Source organism: Hyperolius riggenbachi, chromosome 3, assembly GCF_040937935.1.
Source record: "Hyperolius riggenbachi isolate aHypRig1 chromosome 3, aHypRig1.pri, whole genome shotgun sequence".
NCBI classification, from domain to species: Eukaryota; Metazoa; Chordata; class Amphibia; order Anura; family Hyperoliidae; genus Hyperolius; species Hyperolius riggenbachi.
Window position 1 is genome coordinate 424,733,881 of NC_090648.1, and position 24,203 is coordinate 424,758,083.

Here is a 24,203-nt window from a genome sequence, read left to right on the forward strand (position 1 = left end):
TAGACATACTGCTGCGAACGGCATAAGTAGTTACAGTATGGGAATCCTGGCATTCAAAGTGTAAAAAAGAGTTCTAATTTCTCTATTGAAAATCATTTAGTGAAATCTAATTGGTTGCTGATGGCCCTGTTCCCTTTTTCTAACCTTGAAGTGCAAACAGCCAATGACCACATCTGTAAACTCTTGGTCCTTGACATCAATAATATAAGAATAGAAGCATTTTACATTTTACCATGTAAATCAATTAATGAAATCTGATTGGCTGTGGCTCTGCCCCTAGGGATGGTCGGAATGCCAATTTCCGATTCCGCGGTAAATCCGCATTCCGTCATGTACCGATTACCGATTCCGCTACCAATTTCGGCATTACAAGGCGGAATTTCCGCCGGAAATCGCGGAAATTCCGCCCGATTTTAACATCGATTTTCTCAAAAACTATAAGGTCTTTTTGAAAACTTTTTTTTGCATCTTGTTCACAAGATTCGGTTTTATAAACCCTGAAAATTTGGTGTTTCTAGGAGTTACTGGGGATTTGCTATTAACTGCTAAAGTCGGCGGATTTTTACTGTAATGTAAAATGCAGAAAACAGCCAGATGCAGGTTTTCTGCATTTTACATTACAGTAAAAATCCGCCGACTTTAGTGGTTAATAGCAAAGCCCCCTTAAGTCCTAGAAACACCAAATTTTTAGGGTTTATAAAACCGAATCTTGTGAACAAGATGCAAAAAAAAGTTTTTAAAAAGACTTTATAGTTTTTGAGAAAACCAATGTTAAAATCGGGTCGAATTTCCGCGATTTCCGGCGGAAATTTCCGTGATTTCCGGGGGAAATCCGCCTACGGCACTTGCATAACCGATTTCCGCATTCCGATGCGGAAATGCAATTTCCGATCGGAATTTCGGAAATTGCATTTCCGTGGAATCCGAATGAGCATCCCTATGACTGCCCCCTTTTTGAAATTTGAACCCAAGTCACCCAATGACTGACTGGCCAAGTTTTAGGACCCTGCCATCAACAGTCTAAGAGCCGTGGAAATTAACATTTTCCCATATAAAGCAAATAGATGAAATATGATTGGCTGTTGTAGGCCCAATCCACTTTCCCTAAATTTTAACCCCAGTCACCCAGTGACCGACTGTGGCAAGTTTGGGGTCTTTGGCTTTAATACTGTGAGAATGAGAGCTTTTTACATTTTCTCATTGAAGTCAATAGCGAAAATCTGATTGGTTGATTGTGGCCCCACCCACTTTTTAAAGTCCCCAAAGTGTGACGGAATTTTTCAGGTTGACTCCATGACTAAGTGACTCAAGAGTGGTGAGTTTAAGTTCAGAGATGTATGAGTGGCGAAACTTTAGCATTTTCCAATAAAAGTCTATGGGAAAAAATTGTGTTTTTCGGGAAGGAGGGTGGGGTGTCGCCCTAGGGGTGCAGAAAGTGCGATTGCTTAACAAAGCACAAGCAAGCTGCACGACTATGGGCCGAATAAGTGTGTCAAGTTTCACAATTGTACTAGTAAAACTGTGGGAGGAGTAGTGTATAGAATATAGCTAATTTTTCATTGGCCGTTGGTAGCTCCGCCCACTTTCAGGTCCCCTCCTAAAATATTTTTTTGTTTTGTTCAGGGTGACAACAACAATATGAGGTCTGAGTTTGGGGAGTGTAGCTTCAAAACTGTACGAGTGGCAGCGATTTGAAAATTTTCCCTGTCAAAGCCAACACCTTAAAAGGAGTCTTCGGTGGTCCACTGCAGGGGCAAAGAGGGTGGGATCGCTTGTTAAAGCTCATGCAATGTAGTCTGCTGTAAGGGGAAGAAGTGTGGAACGTTCAGTGTTTGCACTCCCAAAAGTGTGGGAGTAGTAGTATATAGAAAATGGGGGCGTAGAAGAACAATAAGCTGAATTTACTGAAGAACAATATGTTGGGTTTTCAAGCCAACATAACTTAGTTATGCTTATTTGCGCTGGTTGGTTGAGACCTAGTTGGCCTTTCAAGCCAACATAACTACTTAGTTATACTTATTTGTGTTGGTTGGTTGAGACCTGGTTGGCCTTTCAAGCCAACATAATGAATTGAAGCTCATTTAGATATCTGGTATCCCTTATTTCTAGTAATTCTTACCTGCAGGATCTGCTGTGGAGGAAACATCTCTGTTGCGGCGGGTGAGGCAGCAACAGACTCTGCCAAAAGCTGCCCTGACCCGGCCCATAAAGCGCTGGAGTCTTCCCACTGGCTGAGCAGCAGAAAGGCTGGACAGCTGTCCACTGGCTTGGGGCGGTGCGCTGGGGTCAGCTTGCTCTGGGGTGGCTGATCGGAGCTCATCTTCCTCTGCGATGACTGGCAGGTGCTCAAAGGACTTCTTTTCAAAAGTCCAGTTCCATGCCGCAGGCTTGTAAGGTAGAGCAATAACCTCCGGCACGGCGATCAGTAGTTCGCGTAACTCCTGGATGGCAGGCAGAGGAACCACTGATCTCTCGATGAATCCACGCTCCCACATGGGGGGCATGGGGACCCCTACCATGACTGGCAGGGGGGTAGTTCCTACTTGATGTTAGTTAGAGGAACTGATAGATATGTATTGAAGTGAACTTCAGACACACACTCAAAAGACGCTTTCACACTCAGTGAAAAAACAACACTGACACTGGGGGGCTGGAGTGGAGCTTTTATACATACAGCAGTATTATGACATCACACCCTTTCTGTGTGGACCAATCATATTCATGCATACAGCAGCATTGTGACATCATCGCCTACCTGTGTGTGTGACATCACCGGCTGTCCAGGCTCACCTGCCCTTTACAAATATACTGTAATAAATATTCTGTATTAGTATCTGTAGAGTGATATTTTCATTAAGGCAGGGAACACACTTGACTTTCAGTTTTTCTGCATACTTTTTCTGCACACCAAGTGTGTTTCCATGCAGGAAAACCTGTGCGTTTTTTCACAGCAGCTAATGTAATTGATAGAGAAAACTGCCAAAATGTGCTGAGTCATCATGCAGAATGTCAGTTTTTTTTCTGCGTGTGAACAACACAGTAAGTGTGAACTAGCACATTGATTAACATGAGTTCTCAGTTTTTCTGTGCAGAAAACGCGTACGAAAACTGTCAAGTGTGTTCCCTGCCTGAATAATAATACTTCCCCTGAAAAAAGTCATTTCATACTGGATATTGTTGGAGCAATTATGAGTAACAAATGTTTTTTGTTTTGTAACATATCTGACTATTCAGGTCTGTAGATGTTTTCCAATGTAAACAGTTTTCCGGCAGCGGCAGTTGTGGTCACAGTTGGGAGCACAGAAAGAGCACATGGCAGCTAAGGCTAGGGTCACACTTGTCAGTTAAAAAAAAAATTCATTTTTTTTTGCGATTTTTCATGCATTTGCGTTTTACGTGTGCATTTTTATGCATTTTTCACGGGTTTCCATGTGCGGTTTTTAATCAATATTTATATTTATTATGTAAAAATATATAATTTTCAAATTACCTTATTTGAGCAAAAACGCATGTAAAACGCGCACTTTTTTTCATTGCAGGAAAGCATTGCATGCAGAACACATGCGTTCGGCATACAGTGCAGAAAGAATACAGTATACAGAAAGAATGAACTTATTAAGCATTTTAAAAACACATCTAAAAACGCCTACCAATGCCTTTTTGTGCAGCCCATAGACTATCATTATGTGCGTTTTTGCATGCGTTTTCTAAAACGCGCATCAATTCAAATAAGTGTGACCCTGACCTAAGGGTATTTGTACTTCTGGATATTTCAATAAAAAGCCTCTCAGTTAGTCTGCGTTCAAAAGTAATAAGTGTGTAGTCCTGTCCTGTCAGTTTTTGACAGTTGGCATCAGTTTTGAATGTTATTTCTATGGATGTGTTCACATTAATCTGCACAGTTCCGGTCCTCTCAGTTTTGTACACAGTACGTTTTGTATGTGCTTCCACCGGTGTGTTCTGTGTTTACACACAGTGATGATGAGCAAAAATGCCAATATTATTTTCGCATTTATTTTTGCTAAAATAATGTTACATTTTATTTTTGAGCAAAAAATTCTATGGAAAATTTGTTTTGTTATTTTTTCCGTATTTACAGTGAAATGTCGATTATTTGGGTTTTTGCTGTAAAAATTTTGCAGTTTCCACAGTACAAAAATTTTTTTTTTTCTTTGCATTTCAGTAAAAAACGTGAAAATGTGAAAATACAAGCCTGTTTTTCATGAAAATTTCTCGAAATCGAAAATAGCAATTTCGATACAAAAATGCAAATTTGCAAGCAGCACTGTTCACACATAGTGATATAGCGAACAACAACTTTTTGTGAATTTATCTCAAATGTTCGCGAAACGGCCATTGGGGGTGGGCTCTATAGACTTAATTGGCAGGCGAACGGTTAATATAGCAATGCCCCTGCATGTGCTAGAAACATCACGTTTGCAGGGTATGTTAAAGAGAAGCGTGGGAACAAGAAGAAAAAAAAATTCAAAAATACCGTATAGTTTTTGAGAAAATCTATTTTAACCACTTGCCGACCGCCCACTCATAACGCGCGTCGGCAAAGTGGTAGCTGCAGGACCAGCGACGCACATCTGCGTCGCCGGCTGCAGGCTAATTAATCAGGAAACAGCCGCTCGCACGAGCGGCTGCTTCCTGTCAATTCACGGCGGGGGGCTCCGTGAATAGCCTGCGGGACGCCGATCGCGGCTCGCAGGCTAAATGTAAACACAAGCGGAAATAATCAGCTTTGTTTACATTTTTACAATGCTGATAACAGTAGCAGCGTTGTACTAGATCAGCGATCCCCGGCCAATCAGCGGCCGGGGATCGCTGTCACATGACAGGCAGGAGTCTGTTAGAGGCTGCACAGGACAGATCCGTTCCTGTGTAGCCTCCGATCTCCGGTGCAGGGAGGGAGAAGAGGGAGAGGGGGAATCCTGCCGTGGAGGGGGCTTTGAGGTGCCCCCGCCACCCACACGCATGCAGGAGCGATCAGACCCCCCCCCAGCACATCATCCCCCTAGTGGGGAAAAAAGGGGGGCGATCTGGTCGCTCTGCCTGTTATTTGATCTGTGTTGGGGGCTGTAGAGCCCACCCAGCACAGATCTTAGAAATCGGCGCTTGTCCTTAAGAGGGGGGTAAAGGCTGAGTCCTGAAGTGGTTAAAGTTCTTGTTCTGAGAGTGGGAAATATTTAAACAGCCACCAACTCTAGCAGTTAGTAGCAAAGGTGTCAGACTTTCTAGAAACACTGAATTTGCAGGGTATGTAAAGGAGGACATTGAGAACAAGAGGGAATCTTTTTTTTTATTTTTATTTTTTTCAAAAAGACCTTATAGTTTTTGAGAAAATCGATGTTAAAGTTAGAGGAAAACAGTAGCAAAGTTACTGCAGTAAAATGACAGAGTAACAGAGTACCCATGATTAATAAACAAGAAATGTAAGTCACACGGCTACCATAAGTATCACAATATTGTACTTTATTAAAGATATGAATTATGTCTAAAACACCATCCCCCCCCCCCCCCCCAAAAAAAAAAACACAAAAGATAACTTGTGCCAAATATCTCCCTATCACTTTAAAACCACATGACAATGGCAGAATACATAGCTACTGTATAACGCTGCCTGCGAACAATATTAGTGTACACATGATGATACAATTTAACTCTGGCCATCTCTAGTAATAATATTGTAACACTCCACATTTGTCAGCGCATTCATTACTCATAAACTTGTGCCATAGGGTATATTGTAGATACGGGGGCCCCCACTTTACAGATAGAAATAAATCAACCAAAGCAGTTCCAGTAAAATAGATTTAGAAAGCCTTGCTATGTTGTTCCTGCATATATCGCCAAGTGTGTATTGGAAAGGTCTTACCATGTATTATATGATCCTCTGCATGGATGCCAGTTCCTCAAGTATTAGCAGTCTGTATGGTCTCAATACTTGTGCAGGGCTCCGGCCATCAATAAAGCCGCTTCAGCTTGAGGTATGCCCGCATGTATACCGAAGAACGCCAGCCCGGGATCCCAATGCGTATGGTGCAAGTGATGCTGCTTCACACATAGGCAGCGCTAGCCCAGCCCACCACTAACAGAGTACCCAGCAAGCGCATGGTGACAGTGGTGTATAATGTATTAACAGCTATATAAATGTATTTATTTTTATATATGTTCAGAGTGTGGGAAATATTAAAAAATGACACGGGGTCCCCCCTCCTGAGCCTCTTTAACACATTCTCCCATGCAGGCTGGGATAGCTAGAATGCGAAGTCCCGGCCGCGTTGGGGCTTCGCACCCTGAGCTATACCAGCCCACATGGTGCATGGTATGGGGGGGGGGGCTCTGCCTCTGAGGTGAGGGGTGGCCAAGCCACTCCCTTTCCAATTCATGGACAAGGAGCTCTTCCCCACCTTCGGTGCCCCAGGAAGAGGTGGGGGTGATAGTGCCCTGTGGGGGTTCATGGTGGCATCTGGGAGTCCCCTTTAAGAAGGGGACCCCCAGATGCCTACCCTCCCCCCAGGAGAAATGAGTATAGGGGTACAGAGCACTCTAAAGGAGATGGCCTTAAACCTGTTCTCTGCACTTTTACTACAAAGGCCTCAGGAGGAATTTCATATTGTAAGCATACACCGGGCCTTGGTTAGGCCTTGAAATACAGATTTGCCCCAGGACATTTCTACATGAGGTATCCAGGGATGCTATCCTTACCACTGCTCGGCATCTGTCTCCTTTGCCTGGAGTACCATTATCTTGTCGCCAATAACTGACAGGGCTCAGGGACATGCAACCCCATACTGAGGCTTTGAATTTGGCCAATGTGCCCTATAAATGGGGCTTCCCATTTGCTTTGATGTTCCAATTTAATAACAGATCTCACCATGTTTGTAGGAGCCCTGAGTAAGCTCAGAAAGTTTTGACCACCTACGGAATTGACTTGCCAGCACTTCCGAACTCCCTTTTTCCACAGAGAGAACCTAGGCCCTGGACTGAGGTTCGACCTAGGAAGCGCCAAAGCCAGCAAGCTGACCTGGATTCCTCTTCTCCTACATAGGATGAAGCCTCTGTTGGAGGAAGCTCCTGTGGTTCCCATGTTACCTGCTTGTACTGTGTTCTCTATCATAATGCCTGACTTTTGTTTCGGTTTATCGTTTTACTTCTATCTAGCAGCCAGTGTGTTTTTACTGTTATATCATGCGAACCTGCCATGTATGCTGAGATAACTTTGTTGCCCCCTAGGACCAGTCAGACAGGATGGTGTCCTATTCTTGGGCCCTATCCTCCTTGACTGCAATAGGAGATGGAGATATCCTCTGTTTCTTCAAATGGATTTATTCTATCTCAGGTGGTAGGAGTCTGTGTGTTTTGGGCATCCGCTTATTGGTTTTAGTCCTTTTTAAGCTATGCATATTATGCCGAATGGCTCTTTGGTCTCGTGATCTTTTTGTTACTTTTAGCTGTCTTACTAGTCTAGCCTGTCAATGGTTAAGGTGTTTTCACATAATGTGAGGGGGTTTAATTTCCACTCTAAGAAGAGGAAAGCCTTCCTGAGCTACATCCACCATAAACCTGATAGTATCAGGCTTGCTCGAATGTACCCAAATTCGATTCGAGTACATTCGACTTTGGGTCCGGGGCAAATTCGAATTCGATCACGACCATCATATTCGATTCGAATTCGATTCGTGATCGGTTCCTGAATTCGCTAAATATTCGTGTTCGAGAATTTGGATGGCCTTTTGTTTATTTAAAGGAAAATCACATTTAAATAGGTGTAATTTAAAAAGAAAAAAAATTGATGGAAAACTTTTTTTCTGCATTTCTTGTTTATTCTTCTTCACCGTCTTCACCTTCTTCTTTTTGTTCTCTCCATCTTTTTCTTCACCGTCTTCTTTTTCTGTTTTGCCATCTTCTTTCTCGTCATCAATCATTACTATCATCTTCATCATCTTCTTCTTCACTGGCATCTGGTTCTTCAAGTTCTTCTTCTTCTTCACCTGGTTCTTCTTGTTCTTCTTGTTCTTCTGGTTCATCTTCAATTGGTTTTTCATCTTCTTCTTCATCTGGTTCTTCTTCGTCTTCTTCTTCTCCTTCAGTTTAAACAAAAAAACATCCATGGTTTATAAACCAAGCGACCACAACCGCATATGACAAAATGTAAATTTATTTAGAGGACGTATCCCAGATAAAAACAAAAACACTGCACCAGCGTAGCTGGGAGGGGAACAAGTATCAAGTATACAACCATAAAATATATTGTGCTGAGTGACGCACAGGGGGCGTGGCCATGCCTCCTGCATCGATTAGCGGCGGCGTTAGAACGGTATTTATGGCGGCCCTTTCTTTTAATGCTCATCTCCGAAGAAGCACCGTAGGGGGTGCGATACATGTGAGGTCTCACTCACCGGCGTTTGCTGAAGAGGGGCAGTGCATTCAAGTGGTGAGGATGTTATTTTATATCATACATTTTCTCTATTAACGGCCACTTTATTTTTAGACACATTACGATAGTCACATTTAGGAGACTGTGCTGTTGATGGTGAACCATACGATCATTGTATGTTTTGATATGTACATCTAAACTCCCTTCCCCCCTCTCCATTTGCACTGTGTGATTACTATATCTTTTATGGTTGTATACTTGATACTTGTTCCCCTCCCAGCTACGCTGGTGCAGTGTTTTTGTTTTTATCTGGGATACATCCTCTAAATAAATTTACATTTTGTCATATGCGGTTGTGGTCGCTTGGTTTATAAACCATAGATGCTTTTTTTGTTTAAACTGTATCAGTTTTGTCCATGAATATGGATATGTTTACATTGCTCTGTTCCTTGATATTATTCTTCTTCTCCTTCATCATCATCTGGTTCTTCTTCTTCATCATCTGGTTCTTCTTCTTCTTCTTCAATCATCTTCTTCTTCATCATCATCATCATCTGGTTCTTCTTCACCTGGTTCTTCTTCTTCATCATCATCATCTGGTTCTTCTTCTTCTTCACCTGGCTCTTCTTCTTCTTCTTCTTCACCTGGTTCTTCTTCTTCTTCACCTGGTTCTTCTTCGTCTTCTTCTTCACCTGGCTTTTCTTCTTCTTCGCCTGGTTATTTCTCTTCTTCTTCTTCTCCTGAGTCTTCTTCTTCTTCTTCATCACCACCATCTTTTTTTTGTTTTGTGTTCATATTCTTCCTCTTGTACCCAACTGAATGTTTTTTTCCCTTGCAGAACTCTACTGTTGTAAAAATTTTTCTTCAACACCAGCATAGCTGCATGTTTTTTTCTGGTGTTATTCAGATACTACTGCAGAGAAATAGACCAGCAGGGCTGCCAGGCAACTGGTATTGATTAAAAAGAAACAAATATCGCAGCCTCCATATACCTCATACTTCAGTTCCCCTTTAAATACAGCAGCAGCAGCAGGAGGAGGAGGAGGAGTGACGTGTGGCAGCAGGCAATGTAATGGGCCATGGTACCTAGCGTTGGTAGCAAGGCTGTAAATAAACACCAAGAGCAGGAGGTTCTGGACAGCAGTCGTGAAGCCCACATTGTGCCCAATGCACAACTGGGACAGCACAGTTTTCAACCAAGACACCTCAGAATTGTTTTTATTTTTTTTTAATGTAGCGATTGTAGTGGCGTAATAGCTAGTGGCGCTTGGCAGCGGCGCATAATTCTGTGGACCCTGGCAGTGGGAACACAGACAGCAAGAGGTTAAATACTGCAGCAGCAGGAGGAGGAGGAGGAGTGACGTGTGGCAGCAGGAAATGTAACGGGCCATGGTACCTAGCATTGGTAGCATGGTTGTAAATAAACACCAAGAGCAGGAGGTTCCAGACAGCAGTCGTGAACCCCACATTGTGCCCAATGCACAACTGGGACAGCACAGTTTTCAACCCAGACACCTCAGAATTTTTTTTTTTAAATGTAGCAATTGTAGTGGCGTAATAGCTAGTGGCGCATGGCAGCAGCGCATAATTCTGTGGACCTTGGCAATGGGAACACAGACAGCAGGAGGATAAATACAGCAGGAGGAGGAGGTGTGACATTTTGCAGCAGGCAATGTATTCTGTGGACCCTGGCGGTCGGAACACAGACAGCAGGAGGATAAATACAGCAGGAGGAGGAGGAGTGACGTTTGGCAGCCAGCAATGTATTCTGTGGACCCTGGCGGTGGGAACACAGACAGCAGAAGGATAAATACAGCAGGAGGAGGAGGAGTGACGTTTGGCAGCAGGCATGTCACAGGCCATGGTACTTAGCGTTAGTACCACAGCAACTAAAGAAAAACCAAGCCAAATTATCAGGACCCAGGGACTGAAAGTTGATGTCAAACAATAATTCCCAGGCACCTCATGTCCTCCTCTCATCGACAACAGGTGCCAGAAACATGCCTTCAATCCAGGCCTGGTTTATCTTCAAAAATGTTTATCTTCAAATGACCACACCTCCGGCCGCACTGAAGCACCTCTCGGACAGCACGCTGGAAGGGGGGCAAAGCTAAACTTCCAGGGCGTACTGTGCCAGCTCACTCCAAATGTGCAAGCGCTCCACCCAGTACTCCATGGGGTCCACAGGCTACTAGCTGTCAGTGTCAAGCCCACTGAAGGACCCCATGTAGTCGGCCACCATCCGGGTCATGCACTGGCTGTGACTTTGAGAGGAGGTGGCTGCTGCATGCACCTCCTCTCTCGGCTGCTCTATACCGTCATGTAGAGCGCCTCCTGGGCGCCTGATGCTGCTGCTGGCTGCAGGCACCGGCTGCTGTGCTGGTTGGACAGGGACAGAGGGGGTAGAAGGCTGGGGGAAGGCTTCCTCCAATCATCAAACAAGGATCTCCTGCAACTCCCTTGTTCGCTGCTCACGGTCTCCAGCAGACAGAAACTGAGCCACCCTCCCCTTCAGCCGTGGGTCCAGGATCAAGCTCATGCAGGCGTCCTCCCTCGCTTCCATCTGCTTAACCCTGGGGTCTGTGCGCAGGCACTGCAGCATGTGCCTTGCCATGTTGAACAGGGCAGTCCATCCACCAGAGACATCAGGGTCAGTGGCCTCAAGGTCGCTGTCCTCCTCCTCTGGCCCCTGAGCCTCTTCCTCCTCTCTCCACCCTCTCACCACTGCTGCTGCGCTTCGCTGTTCCCCCTCAACAGCAACATGCAGCACCTCCAACTCATCCTCCTCCTCCAACAACCTAAATTCCTGCGCAGAAGTGGACTGCGCAGGCGGCTGCTGTTCCAGCTGCTTCAGGGCCTCCTCTCCCACATCCATTAAATCACCAAGTGCCCTGTCCAGCGGACAAACATAGGGCACCCACTGGCAGAGGGATGCCCATTCCTCAATCACCAGGTTGGTTCCCTGCAGGAAGGGAGCCAACACCAAGCAGACCTGCTGCATTTGCCCCAACTGTGCGTTGGAGATGAGGTGGAGTTTGGTGGTGCCGGCGACAGTGGCATCAATGATGCAGCGGTGGACAGCCCTCCTCTGCTCAACCAGGCGCTCCAACATCACCAGGGTGGAGTTCCAGCGAGTTGGCACATCAATTACAAGGCGGTGTAGTGGCAGGCCCTCGCACTGCTGGATGGCTTCCAAGTTTGCAGTGGCAGCAGCTGAGCGGCGGAAAGTGCGCACAATTTTCCGAGCCACTTCCAACAGCTTGTCCATCCCTTGGTAGGTGTGCATGAACTTCTGCACCACCAGGTCGAGGACTTGGGCCAAGCAGGGGACGTAGGCCAACTGTCCCCTGCTGATGGCAGCCAGCAGGTTGGCCGCATTGTCGGACAACACCAATCCGACTCTCAGGCCTCTGGGGGGTCAGCCACGTCTTCTCCTGCTCCCTCAGGTAGCGGAGCACGTTGGCTGCTGTCAAGCTGTCCTTCCCCAGGCTTCTCATCTCCAGCAGTGCTTGGCAGTGGCGGGCCTTAACGCTGCTGTTGATGCTGGATCGCTTGGCGGTGGGAGCTGCTGCTTCTTCCCTGACCCTGCGTGGTGGCACCACATAGTGGGCGACTGGACCTGCTGCTTCCTGGCTGGCGCATTCCACTAGGCTGACCCAGTGGGCCGTGAAAGACAGGTAGCGGTCTGTCCCAAAGCAGCTGCTCCACGAATCCATGGTTATGTGGATCCGCTCACTCATGGCGTAATCGAGCGAGCGGCCCACATTCGCCATAGCGAATCGATGGAGTGCTGGGATCGCCATGCGGGATCCCGGGAGCAGCGCTCTCATGTCACTTTCCTACTTCACAAAGGAGTATGGCAGGAGCTAGGAGCACATGGCCCGGGCAAGCAACCCGTTCAGCACCCGGATGCGCCTGTTGGTGGGAGGTAGCACCTTGGTCACACCGGGAAATGACTCGCTGAGCAGGGTCTGGCGGCGTTTGCCTGCACGGGAGGAAGAGGAGGCCACTGTGGAGGGAGCTGATGAGGCCACTGAGGACTGGCTGCCTGGGGGAAGGGGGGAAGAGTGAGTTGCTGTGCTTCTGCTGCTGCTGGATGAGCAGGAGTGTGGGATGCTGCTGCTGCTGAAGTCTGTGCAGTGGCTGTCTGGCTCTGACCACTGCCTGCGCCACTGTCCTTCAGCTTCAGAAACTCACTGTACTCATCAAAATGTTTGGTCTCTAAGTGGGTCTGTAGGCACGAGGTACTCAACTTGTTGAGATCGCGACCTCTGCTCAGACTGAACCCGCAACTGTGGAAAATTGCACGGGTCTTGTCGACTTCGCACTTAGTGAAGAACCGCCAGACTGGGGATTTCAACTTGCCCTTCAAGCTTGAGGGCTGGGGATTTTGTTTTCCTTTGGAGGGTTGGGGTTTTTTCAATGTGCTTGGAGGAGGTTTGCTGCGGGTGGTGGTAACGGCTGAAGCAGCAGGCTGTGGCTCCTGCCTTCCACGCCCTGTGCTGGCTGCCTTGCTGCTGCCACGCCTCTGCGCCAGAGACGCCTCCTCCGATGACGACGAGCTACTTCAAGCAACTGTGCTGGAGGTAGTGGTGGCACATAGGGAGGATCCAGCACGTCATCATCATCATCCCCAAACATCTCCTGTGAGCCCGCCTCAACCAACTCCTCTACCTCAACATCTCCTGCATCACGCCCCTCCTCCTCAGCACCAACAACAAACTGCTCCACCTCTAACTCCTCCTCCCCGTCATCTCCGACTCAAACTGCTCCATTACATCACTGTAAACGCTCGCAGTCCCTGGGATGAAGAAGAAGGAGCTCAGTGAGGGCAGGCTGGTCGCTGGGGTTGTCATGACCTCAAGAGGTGGTGGAGGCCTGCAGTGGACCGGAGTGCTGGTGGTGGTGGCACTGGTCTCGCTGGTGCTGGAGGTCTGGCTAGAAATGGTGGCTTGCTGCTCCGGCATCATTTCCACCACAGCTGGCACCTGACTCTCCGCAATGGGCCGGGGGCGACGACTCGTCTCAAAGATGGGTGCAACACGCTGCTGTTGCACCTCTGCTCCCTCCTCCACAACTCCGCGGTCAGTGGCTGGCGGCGGACCAGTCACAGACCTGCTGGTGTCTCACCTTTTACCTCTGCCAGTCATTGTACAATTTTACAAATACTACAATAAGAAAAAAAATGTGTAGAAAAAGGCGGGAAAGGGTCTAAACTTTAATAAAGAGTCTGGGTTGGTGGTGACTGGTGGGGACTAGTGACAACAAAAAAAGAAAGTTTGTTTTTATTATTTAATTAGTAGTAGTAGTACTAACAGTAGTGTAGTCTACAGTAGTCGCTAACTAACTCGTGTGACAGACAATGACAATCAAAGTCGGTCACACACGGACGCAATCAATAGGGTGGTGCAGATGACAGCCACAGATCACAACATATGCTTGCTGCTGGCCTAACTAAGTCAGTAACTAACACAGTACTGAAGCTAATAAACTCATAGACTACAGCAGTACAACAAATTAACGAAACTAGTACTAGTACAACTACCTATAATCCCTAACCTAACTAAGCTAGTAGTAGGCTAAGGCTGCCCTAGGCTAGCAGGCCTAGCCTGCACACAGACTAACACTACCCTAGCACAGTATACAGTATACACTAGCTGACTAAAAACAATCAAATTACTAGCTAACTATAAATGAGTATAATAGACGTGTTCAGGAGGTGTTTAGGAAGCAAAACGCTAGGTTTAGTACAAGAAGCACTTGCTCAGACACGCAGCAGCACTGGAGATGCTCTCTCAGTACCGCTCAGTCACACAGCAAGGACGGGCTCCGCAACATGGCCGCCGCCTTATATAGAGGAGGGGAGGGTCAGGCTCCCCTCCTCTGATTGGTTGCTAGGGCCTCGGCTGGAGGAGTTCTGATTGGCCCAATGACGTCATCTCCGAATACCGAAGCCGAACTCGTGATCACCGCATCATCCGGCCGAATTCAAGTGCGCCTATTCGGGAACCATTCGAATTCTAATTCGGTACCAGCATCGGGCTTCTGCTTCAACTTCGGCAACCACGATAATCTACCCGAATAATCGGGTACATTCGAATTCGAGAGTCCTGATGAGCACCCCTGAATATAAGTAAAATTACAGATATTCTACTATTAGGCCCTATGTAATTACAATAGTAAAATATTGGTCATTTTACAATCTAATCTCATTTTACATGCTAATTTTCAGATCTGTATGCCAGTTTCATTCAACCTGTATGCACCATGGAATTGAGCCAATCAAATGCACTTTCTGTCAATTTTAATTGGCCGTTTCTCAAGCTGCACACAATGTGGAACGAACATCTCAGTGACCATCACTGGTCCAGCTGGGAGTACTTGCATCTTATTGACCTTCTCTAGTGAAGATCTCCTGTATGTGCTGCTGGAGGCTCTTTACTGCCGATGAAGAGGAAGCAGGAGGATGAAGAATGGGAATGAACTCAATAAAACAAGATTAAACTTTGAACATTTATTTATTTATTTACACAATTTACACTTGTCAGCGATCTCATATATGATGGGGCTGTTGGCATTACTTCTGGTTCAACAAGGCTCTCCATCTGTCGCTTATATAGCTGAAGTTGCGGAACATCCTCTGTCTCCAATGTGGTCTCCGCCTGCGGAGAAAGGGGGGGATAACTTGATCCATGTCCAACCTCTTTGCTGGCAGCTCCGGTGGGGCTATCCGCATGGCAGGAGGTGGGGTGACCCTGCCAGCGGACATTTCTTCCCAGTCTATTCCACTGAAGAAGGGATGATCCCGCAGATTGGAGACAAGTTCCTGACGTTCTCGTTTGTCTTTGCACAGGAGACGATTTATTATGTCGGTGAGATCAGCATTGGTGCCCCATGGTAGGATCGGTTTCTTGTTACAAATAGAGCCTCTCAACTTGTCTAGGTTTTCAGTCAACCTGAATGGGAAATAGCCCGTCGCCATTTCATAGGCCATAATTCCCAAGGCAAAGTAATCAACCATGCGGTTGTATCGTTGACCGCAGAAAAGCTGTGGAAACAAGAAGGAGAGAGGAAGGGTCAGCTTATTTCAGACTGGATACAGAGAAAATGAAAAGGCAGCAATCATAACAAATATACATTACTTGGTTATTAATCTATATAACATGGATATATCCAATATGGCTGGATTATGCGGTGGTAAATCAGACTTTTTACATATCAGGGCTCCATTGATAAGGTCCTCCTGTCAGAAGGCGGAAGGAGCTGGAAATTCAGGCTGTAAACTATTGCTGATGTGTCCTAATGTTACAAGAAGGGATTGGATGATTCAACCCACCAAGCCATAGTCACAACTGTCCTACCATTAATGGGTGGAGAGACCCTCTGTAACAAGTGGTTGTGCTCAGCATGCGCAGTAACGGGCACAGTGGCAGTTAGCAGTGTATGTTGTACTGGGACAATGGCCTCTTCTCTGTTTTTTTTCAGAAACATTCTTTTCTGCCTCGTATATATATGTGTGAAATGCATTTCTGTGTAGCTGCATACACACTGCAGGAAATGCAGGAAAAGTTATCAGATAGTTTTGATGCTTACCTCGGGAGCCCTATAAGCAGGAGTGCCAACAACTTTTCTGGCTGTTTTGTTTCCAAACATCCCAGTTTTCGCCAGGCCAAAATCAGCGATTTTCACATGGCCGTTCTGATCCAGAAGGACGTTCTCAGGCTTTAGGTCCCTGTGGACGATCCCCTTGCTGTGCATAACCTCCAGGCCACACAAGAGCTCTGCAAGGATGAATCTGAGGGGGAAATAGAGGAATATTTGTTAATGGTAATGCTCTATGCAAGTGTGTAACTATATATAGTAGACATGTAGATATATGTGGGCATGTACACTGGCAAATATACTGAGGAATAAATAATTTATTTCATGAAATATCTGATAGATTTTCAGTGAGTGTGCAGTGAGTTATTGTACTGTGTTATATACAGTAAGCGTAGGTATGCTGTATCTATCATAATACCCCCCACCACCACTCCCCTCCCCTGCTGCAGAATTACGGCATTGCCGAACTTACCTGGTGATATAGACAGGAAATGGAGAATGTTTGTATATCTGATGTCTCAGGTTCCCACCGTTCAGGTACTCCATGACATAGAAGACGTCATCCTGTTCAGAAGACACAAAGATACAAGTCATGATGCAGTCTGCTGAGATTTTCAAAACTACAGAATGATAGTTTGGGGTTTGTACACCTGTCTGTTCCTCGGTGTCCCCAGGAGGGGGAGAGACACTTACCTCTGTCTGGAATGTACCATAGTTGTGGGTGAAGAATGGGCTAGACCCCACCATCTCCAGGACTTGGCGCTCCACGAGTGGATTGTTCACTGGAGACTCTAGTATGTCCCTCTTCTTCACCATCTTCATCACCAGCGGCTCCTCACTGGGCGGGTGGGACACCAGCAAAACCTGCAAATATTACAGAATATTAGATCATTGGTCAGAATCAATGGCAATCTGTCTATGCTGATGAATTCTTTACAGATGGACAGCAATGGCTTGAGTCAGTATTTGTCCATTTATCTAGATTCATAAACCCATCTATGTCGCTTTTTAACCCTTTTGTACCCTCTGGAATTGGCTGGGCCAGCGCTTCCTTAAGGCAAACTGGGCAATTGTCCCGGGCCCCAGAAGCTGTAGGGCCCCCCATATCTCTCCCCTTGTGGAGAGTCACTACGGGGGATATGGCAGAAGGTTATGGTGACCTTTCTCACCAATTATTGAGAGGGCATGGCAGCGGAGCGTAATCTGACTTGTCTGGCTGCTGCGCTATTCCTTCCCCCTCCTTCAGGGCGTCCTGTCTCCATGGCTCCTCGTGGCGTCTCTGTCCCCCGTGACCTATCGGCATGTTATGTAAGTATGTACATGCCTATGGGAAATGGAGAAGAGTTGTTAGCAGGGAGGGAGGCTGAAGCACACTGATGGAAAGAGGGAGCGCGGTGGCTGGAGAGGTGAGATCATGCTCTGCTGTGCACTCAATGTATCTCAATGGGGAGCGATAAAGAGAGCCCTAATACTGCTACATGGGGGGTGCTCCAGTAATACTGGCATATGGGGGGATGAAGGTCTTTTAAAGGACACCCGAGGTGACATGTGACATGATGAGATATACATGGGTATGTACAGTGCCAAGCACACAGATAACTATGCTGTGTTCCTTTTTTTTCTTTCTCTGCCTGAAAGAGTTAAATATCATGTATGTAAGTGGCTGGCTCAGTCCTGACTCAGACAGGAAGTGACTACAGTGTGACCCTCTTTGATAAGAAATTCCAACTAGCAAACACGTTCCTAGCAGAAAATGGCTTTCGAGAGCAGGGACTAGATAAAAAGGGTCAATAGTTCATCGAGTTTAGCATACTTCAATGAGTGTGTCATTGAGCAAAAACAATATAACAGTAAAAAGTAGATTTAAATATAAAATAAAATTGTGGAATATCTTAAAAAGTCATTTTTAGGAGAAGGAGGATAGATACAGTTTATTTTCACCTTGGGTGACCTTTAATGCTGCCATCTTTGGGGAAGGAGACAAGGGCCACCTAGTGCTGCTATCTAAGAGGGGCCACCCAATACAGCTATACTGGGGAGTCAGGGAAGCCTCATGTTTTTGCACCTGGCATCCAGTTAATCTAGAACCAGCAATGGCTTATTCATGTCTAATAACTTATGTAAGATTTGCTTTCCTATGAAATACAATGAGAATGTTATCCTACAAATATTTATCCTGCTATGTGGTTAATTACCATTAGCCTGTCCTAGTATCCCCTAAACTTGTCAGAAGTACCCCGCTTTGGCACCTGTATCTCAGAAATATGGGGACCTGTGTATGAAATTGCAGCTTCTTCTACTAACGTGCTTTTCCAGTGGTAACACCCCCCCCCCCCCATCCCTGCAGCCTCCCCCCTCTTGCTCCATTCAGCTATCCTCCATGAAGGAGAGCCTTCACTCCTTTCCTGTCTGACACACAAAGATACCCCTAGGGAATAGTCTGATCACTTACCTGCCCATAACTCCCCTCTCCGATGAATTCATGGAGGGTGAAGCTCTCCAGGGTCATGGGTGCGACGGGCTCGCTGGCTGCGGTGCTGGTGGAGCAGATCCCACCTGCTTCTGTAGAGAGAAAGAGAAGTTAGCTCTAGTAATTCCGTCTATATTTCATTTATCATAGGGAGAGATCCATCCACAGGGCATAGTGGAGGAGAAATCATCATACAACTGACCGAAGATAACTCAAAGGGAAGTTGAAGTGAGAGGTATATGGAGACTGCCATATTTATTTCCTTATAAACAATGCACATTGCCTGGCTGCCCTGATGATCCTCTGCCTCCAACACTTTTAGCTATAGACCCTGAACAAGCATATGCAGATCAGAGTTTTGTGACAAATGTTTGTCTCAGATGTGTAATTCAGACAGTATGGGTCCTATGCAATTACCAAGCTCGCCAGCGATAAGCACTAGTGAGTTCTTAAAATAAGCGACAGGAGCATTGGCTAATGCAATTTTAAATAACTCGCTTAGGCAATATAATCGCCCAGCGAGTTCCTTCCCCTCTATTCAATAGCAATTTTCGATCCCCCTGGGAAGCGGTGATCACTGTCAAACATAGGTGTGAAATTTTCACCTGCTCTGAGCAAATGAAAAATCCCATCGCCTATATCCTGAGGGCTGCTTTTGGCATCTGGGAGCCTCCTTTACTAAGGAGACCCAAGATGCCTGGGATTTAAATAGGTAAAGGGAGTAAGGTCTGACTCCTTACCTATTTAAATAAAAGAACATACCTCCATCGGTCCCATCTCAGCGCACTTCCCACACCGCTCCTCCACTCCTTCTTCTGCCAGATCTCTGGCTATAGTGTCCACAGAGCCCGGCAAAGCATCTTCGAGCCTCCCGTCGGGGCTCCCTATTGGTCTTTAGGTTAAACCAATAAAAATCCATACATTAAATAGGTATACCTCTATACCTATTTACCTGGAAGCGGCAGGACATCTGGTGGTCCCTTTATTAAAGGGGGCTCTCAGATTCCACATAAGCTCCTCAGGATTTCTGCGCATCCCACCACCTCCTCCTGGGGCACTGGAGGTGGGGAAGAGTCCAGACAAGGAGTCTATAGGAGAGGGGGAGGCTTTCTCTCCCTTCTCTTACAGAGCCACCTATATCACGGTCCACGGACCATGTGGGCTGGTGTGGCTAGTATGGTGGAGCCCCACTCAGGTTGACTCAGCCATCCTGGCTATACCAGCCTGCATGGATGACAAGGGGCTAAAGAAATTTAGGGGTGGGATATGCAATTTTTTTATGGGAAAAATAAGAAAACAATTGGAAAAGTTTATTATTTCTCAGTTTTTGGCCATTATGGTTTTAAATTAAAATGTTCTACTGTGGATAAAACCTACACAATTTATTTGCTGTTTGTCCCAGGTATTGCAACATTTTAAAGTATGTCCCTAGTACAACGTATGGCGGCAATATTGTATTTGGAAATAAAGGTGTATTTTTCTGTTTTATGTCCATCACTAATTACAAGCCCATATTAAAAAAATAACAGTAATATACCCACTTGGCATCCATAATAAAAAAAAGTTCAGCCCTAAGGTAACTATTTATGTTATTGTTTTTTTTTAAATTGTTTTCTTTTTTAATTCATATGTTTTATTTGGGTAACTATCGGAGAGTCTGGGAGGCCAAGGGTTAATTTTAACAGTATGTATGAGTATTTTATTTAAAAAAAATGTAAGTTGGTGTAATTTTACTAACGGGCCACAAGATGCCATCACACATTATTTTCCTGAGCATACTATTAGTACGCGAACAGGAAGTAATGCGTGGACGTGTAACTTACTTTGTTACAGTGACCAGAAGCATCTCATTGATGCCGGCGATCATTGATACCGGCACTTAGATCAATCAATGGGCACTGTGTTCACCCTCACTGATCTCTGGGTTAACAGGCGCTGACAAGTACCCACGCGGGAGCGAGCATAGTAGTGAGCAGCAGCCGTTTATCGCAATAGACACATATCTACGCCCCTGTGCAGGAACTGAAGTCCTGCGGGGTGTAGACATACTGCTGCGAACGGCATAAGTAGTTACAGTATGGGAATCCTGGCATTCAAAGTGTAAAAAAGGCAGGAGTTCTAATTTCTCTATTGAAAATCATTTAGTGAAATCTAATTGGTTGCTGATGGCCCTGTTCCCTTTTTCTAACCTTGAAGTGCAAACAGCCAATGACCACATCTGTAAACTCTTGGTCCTTGACATCAATAATATAAGAATAGAAGCATTTTACATTTTACCATGTAAATCAATTAATGAAATCTGATTGGCTGTGGCTCTGCCCCCTTTTTGAAATTTGAACCCAAGTCACCCAATGACTGACTGGCCAAGTTTTAGGACCCTGCCATCAACAGTCTAAGAGCCGTGGAAATTAACATTTTCCCATATAAAGCAAATAGATGAAATATGATTGGCTGTTGTAGGCCCAATCCACTTTCCCTAAATTTTAACCCCAGTCACCCAGTGACCGACTGTGGCAAGTTTGGGGTCTTTGGCTTTAATACTGTGAGAATGAGAGCTTTTTACATTTTCTCATTGAAGTCAATAGCGAAAATCTGATTGGTTGATTGTGGCCCCACCCACTTTTTAAAGTCCCCAAAGTGTGACGGAATTTTTCAGGTTGACTCCATGACTAAGTGACTCAAGAGTGGTGAGTTTAAGTTCAGAGATGTATGAGTGGCGAAACTTTAGCATTTTCCAATAAAAGTCTATGGGAAAAAATTGTGTTTTTCGGGAAGGAGGGTGGGGTGTCGCCCTAGGGGTGCAGAAAGTGCGATTGCTTAACAAAGCACAAGCAAGCTGCATGACTATGGGCCGAATAAGTGTGTCAAGTTTCACAATTGTACTAGTAAAACTGTGGGAGGAGTAGTGTATAGAATATAGCTAATTTTTCATTGGCCGTTGGTAGCTCCGCCCACTTTCAGGTCCCCTCCTAAAATATTTTTTTGTTTTGTTCAGGGTGACAACAACAATATGAGGTCTGAGTTTGGGGAGTGTAGCTTCAAAACTGTACGAGTGGCAGCGATTTGAAAATTTTCCCTGTCAAAGCCAACACCTTAAAAGGAGTCTTCGGTGGTCCACTGCAGGGGCAAAGAGGGTGGGATCGCTTGTTAAAGCTCATGCAATGTAGTCTGCTGTAAGGGGAAGAAGTGTGGAACGTTCAGTGTTTGCACTCCCAAAAGTGTGGGAGTAGTAGTATATAGAAAATGGGGGCGTAGAAGAACAATAAGCTGAATTTACTGAAGAACAATATGTTGGGTTTTCAAGCCAACATAACTTAGTTATGCTTATTTGCGCTGGTTGGTTGAGACCTAGTTGGCCTTTCAAGCCAACATAACTACTTAGTTATACTTATTTGTGTTGGTTGGTTGAGACCTGGTTGGCCTTTCAAGCCAACATAATGAATTGAAGCTCATTTAGATATCTGGTATCCCTTATTTCTAGTAATTCTTACCTGCAGGATCTGCTGTGGAGGAAACATCTCTGTTGCGGCGGGTGAGGCAGCAACAGACTCTGCCAAAAGCTGCCCTGACCCGGCCCATAAAGCGCTGGAGTCTTCCCACTGGCTGAGCAGCAGAAAGGCTGGACAGCTGTCCACTGGCTTGGGGCGGTGCGCTGGGGTCAGCTTGCTCTGGGGTGGCTGATCGGAGCTCATCTTCCTCTGCGATGACTGGCAGGTGCTCAAAGGACTTCTTTTCAAAAGTCCAGTTCCATGCCGCAGGCTTGTAAGGTAGAGCAATAACCTCCGGCACGGCGATCAGTAGTTCGCGTAACTCCTGGATGGCAGGCAGAGGAACCACTGATCTCTCGATGAATCCACGCTCCCACATGGGGGGCATGGGGACCCCTACCATGACTGGCAGGGGGGTAGTTCCTACTTGATGTTAGTTAGAGGAACTGATAGATATGTATTGAAGTGAACTTCAGACACACACTCAAAAGACGCTTTCACACTCAGTGAAAAAACAACACTGACACTGGGGGGCTGGAGTGGAGCTTTTATACATACAGCAGTATTATGACATCACACCCTTTCTGTGTGGACCAATCATATTCATGCATACAGCAGCATTGTGACATCATCGCCTACCTGTGTGTGTGACATCACCGGCTGTCCAGGCTCACCTGCCCTTTACAAATATACTGTAATAAATATTCTGTATTAGTATCTGTAGAGTGATATTTTCATTAAGGCAGGGAACACACTTGACTTTCAGTTTTTCTGCATACTTTTTCTGCACACCAAGTGTGTTTCCATGCAGGAAAACCTGTGCGTTTTTTCACAGCAGCTAATGTAATTGATAGAGAAAACTGCCAAAATGTGCTGAGTCATCATGCAGAATGTCAGTTTTTTTTCTGCGTGTGAACAACACAGTAAGTGTGAACTAGCACATTGATTAACATGAGTTCTCAGTTTTTCTGTGCAGAAAACGCGTACGAAAACTGTCAAGTGTGTTCCCTGCCTGAATAATAATACTTCCCCTGAAAAAAGTCATTTCATACTGGATATTGTTGGAGCAATTATGAGTAACAAATGTTTTTTGTTTTGTAACATATCTGACTATTCAGGTCTGTAGATGTTTTCCAATGTAAACAGTTTTCCGGCAGCGGCAGTTGTGGTCACAGTTGGGAGCACAGAAAGAGCACATGGCAGCTAAGGCTAGGGTCACACTTGTCAGTTAAAAAAAAAATTCATTTTTTTTTGCGATTTTTCATGCATTTGCGTTTTACGTGTGCATTTTTATGCATTTTTCACGGGTTTCCATGTGCGGTTTTTAATCAATATTTATATTTATTATGTAAAAATATATAATTTTCAAATTACCTTATTTGAGCAAAAACGCATGTAAAACGCGCACTTTTTTTCATTGCAGGAAAGCATTGCATGCAGAACACATGCGTTCGGCATACAGTGCAGAAAGAATACAGTATACAGAAAGAATGAACTTATTAAGCATTTTAAAAACACATCTAAAAACGCCTACCAATGCCTTTTTGTGCAGCCCATAGACTATCATTATGTGCGTTTTTGCATGCGTTTTCTAAAACGCGCATCAATTCAAATAAGTGTGACCCTGACCTAAGGGTATTTGTACTTCTGGATATTTCAATAAAAAGCCTCTCAGTTAGTCTGCGTTCAAAAGTAATAAGTGTGTAGTCCTGTCCTGTCAGTTTTTGACAGTTGGCATCAGTTTTGAATGTTATTTCTATGGATGTGTTCACATTAATCTGCACAGTTCCGGTCCTCTCAGTTTTGTACACAATACGTTTTGTATGTGCTTCCACCGGTGTGTTCTGTGTTTACACACAGTGATGATGAGCAAAAATGCCAATATTATTTTCGCATTTATTTTTGCTAAAATAATGTTACATTTTATTTTTGAGCAAAAAATTCTATGGAAAATTTGTTTTGTTATTTTTTCCGTATTTACAGTGAAATGTCGATTATTTGGGTTTTTGCTGTAAAAATTTTGCAGTAAAAATATTTTTTGTCTGCGCTTTTCATGATTTTTCACGGTAAAAATATCAATTTTTGTGTTTCCACAGTACAAATTTTTTTTTTTTTCTTTGCATTTCAGTAAAAAACGTGAAAATGTGAAAATACAAGCCTGTTTTTCATGAAAATTTCTCGAAATCGAAAATAGCAATTTCGATACAAAAATGCAAATTTGCAAGCAGCACTGTTCACACATAGTGATATAGCGAAC

The 24,203-nt window shown here is 45.1% G+C and overlaps 2 protein-coding genes across 3 annotated transcripts in view; both read right to left on the reverse strand.

Moving 5' to 3' along the window:
• The window catches only part of LOC137564137 (intestine-specific homeobox-like), a 974,377-nt gene that overhangs the window by 490,159 nt on the left and 460,015 nt on the right, over nucleotides 1–24,203 (reverse strand). The gene's annotated exons all lie outside the window — the stretch shown is intronic.
• Nucleotides 14,964–22,334, reverse strand: LOC137562370 (protein kinase C delta type-like). Its single transcript, XM_068273708.1, has 6 exons — nucleotides 21,950–22,334; nucleotides 18,441–18,550; nucleotides 16,682–16,852; nucleotides 16,461–16,552; nucleotides 15,980–16,181; nucleotides 14,964–15,434 (listed from the first exon to the last, which is right to left on the reverse strand). The coding sequence occupies exons 1-6, from the start codon at nucleotides 22,332–22,334 to the stop codon at nucleotides 14,964–14,966; spliced, it is 1,431 nt and encodes a 476-aa protein (XP_068129809.1).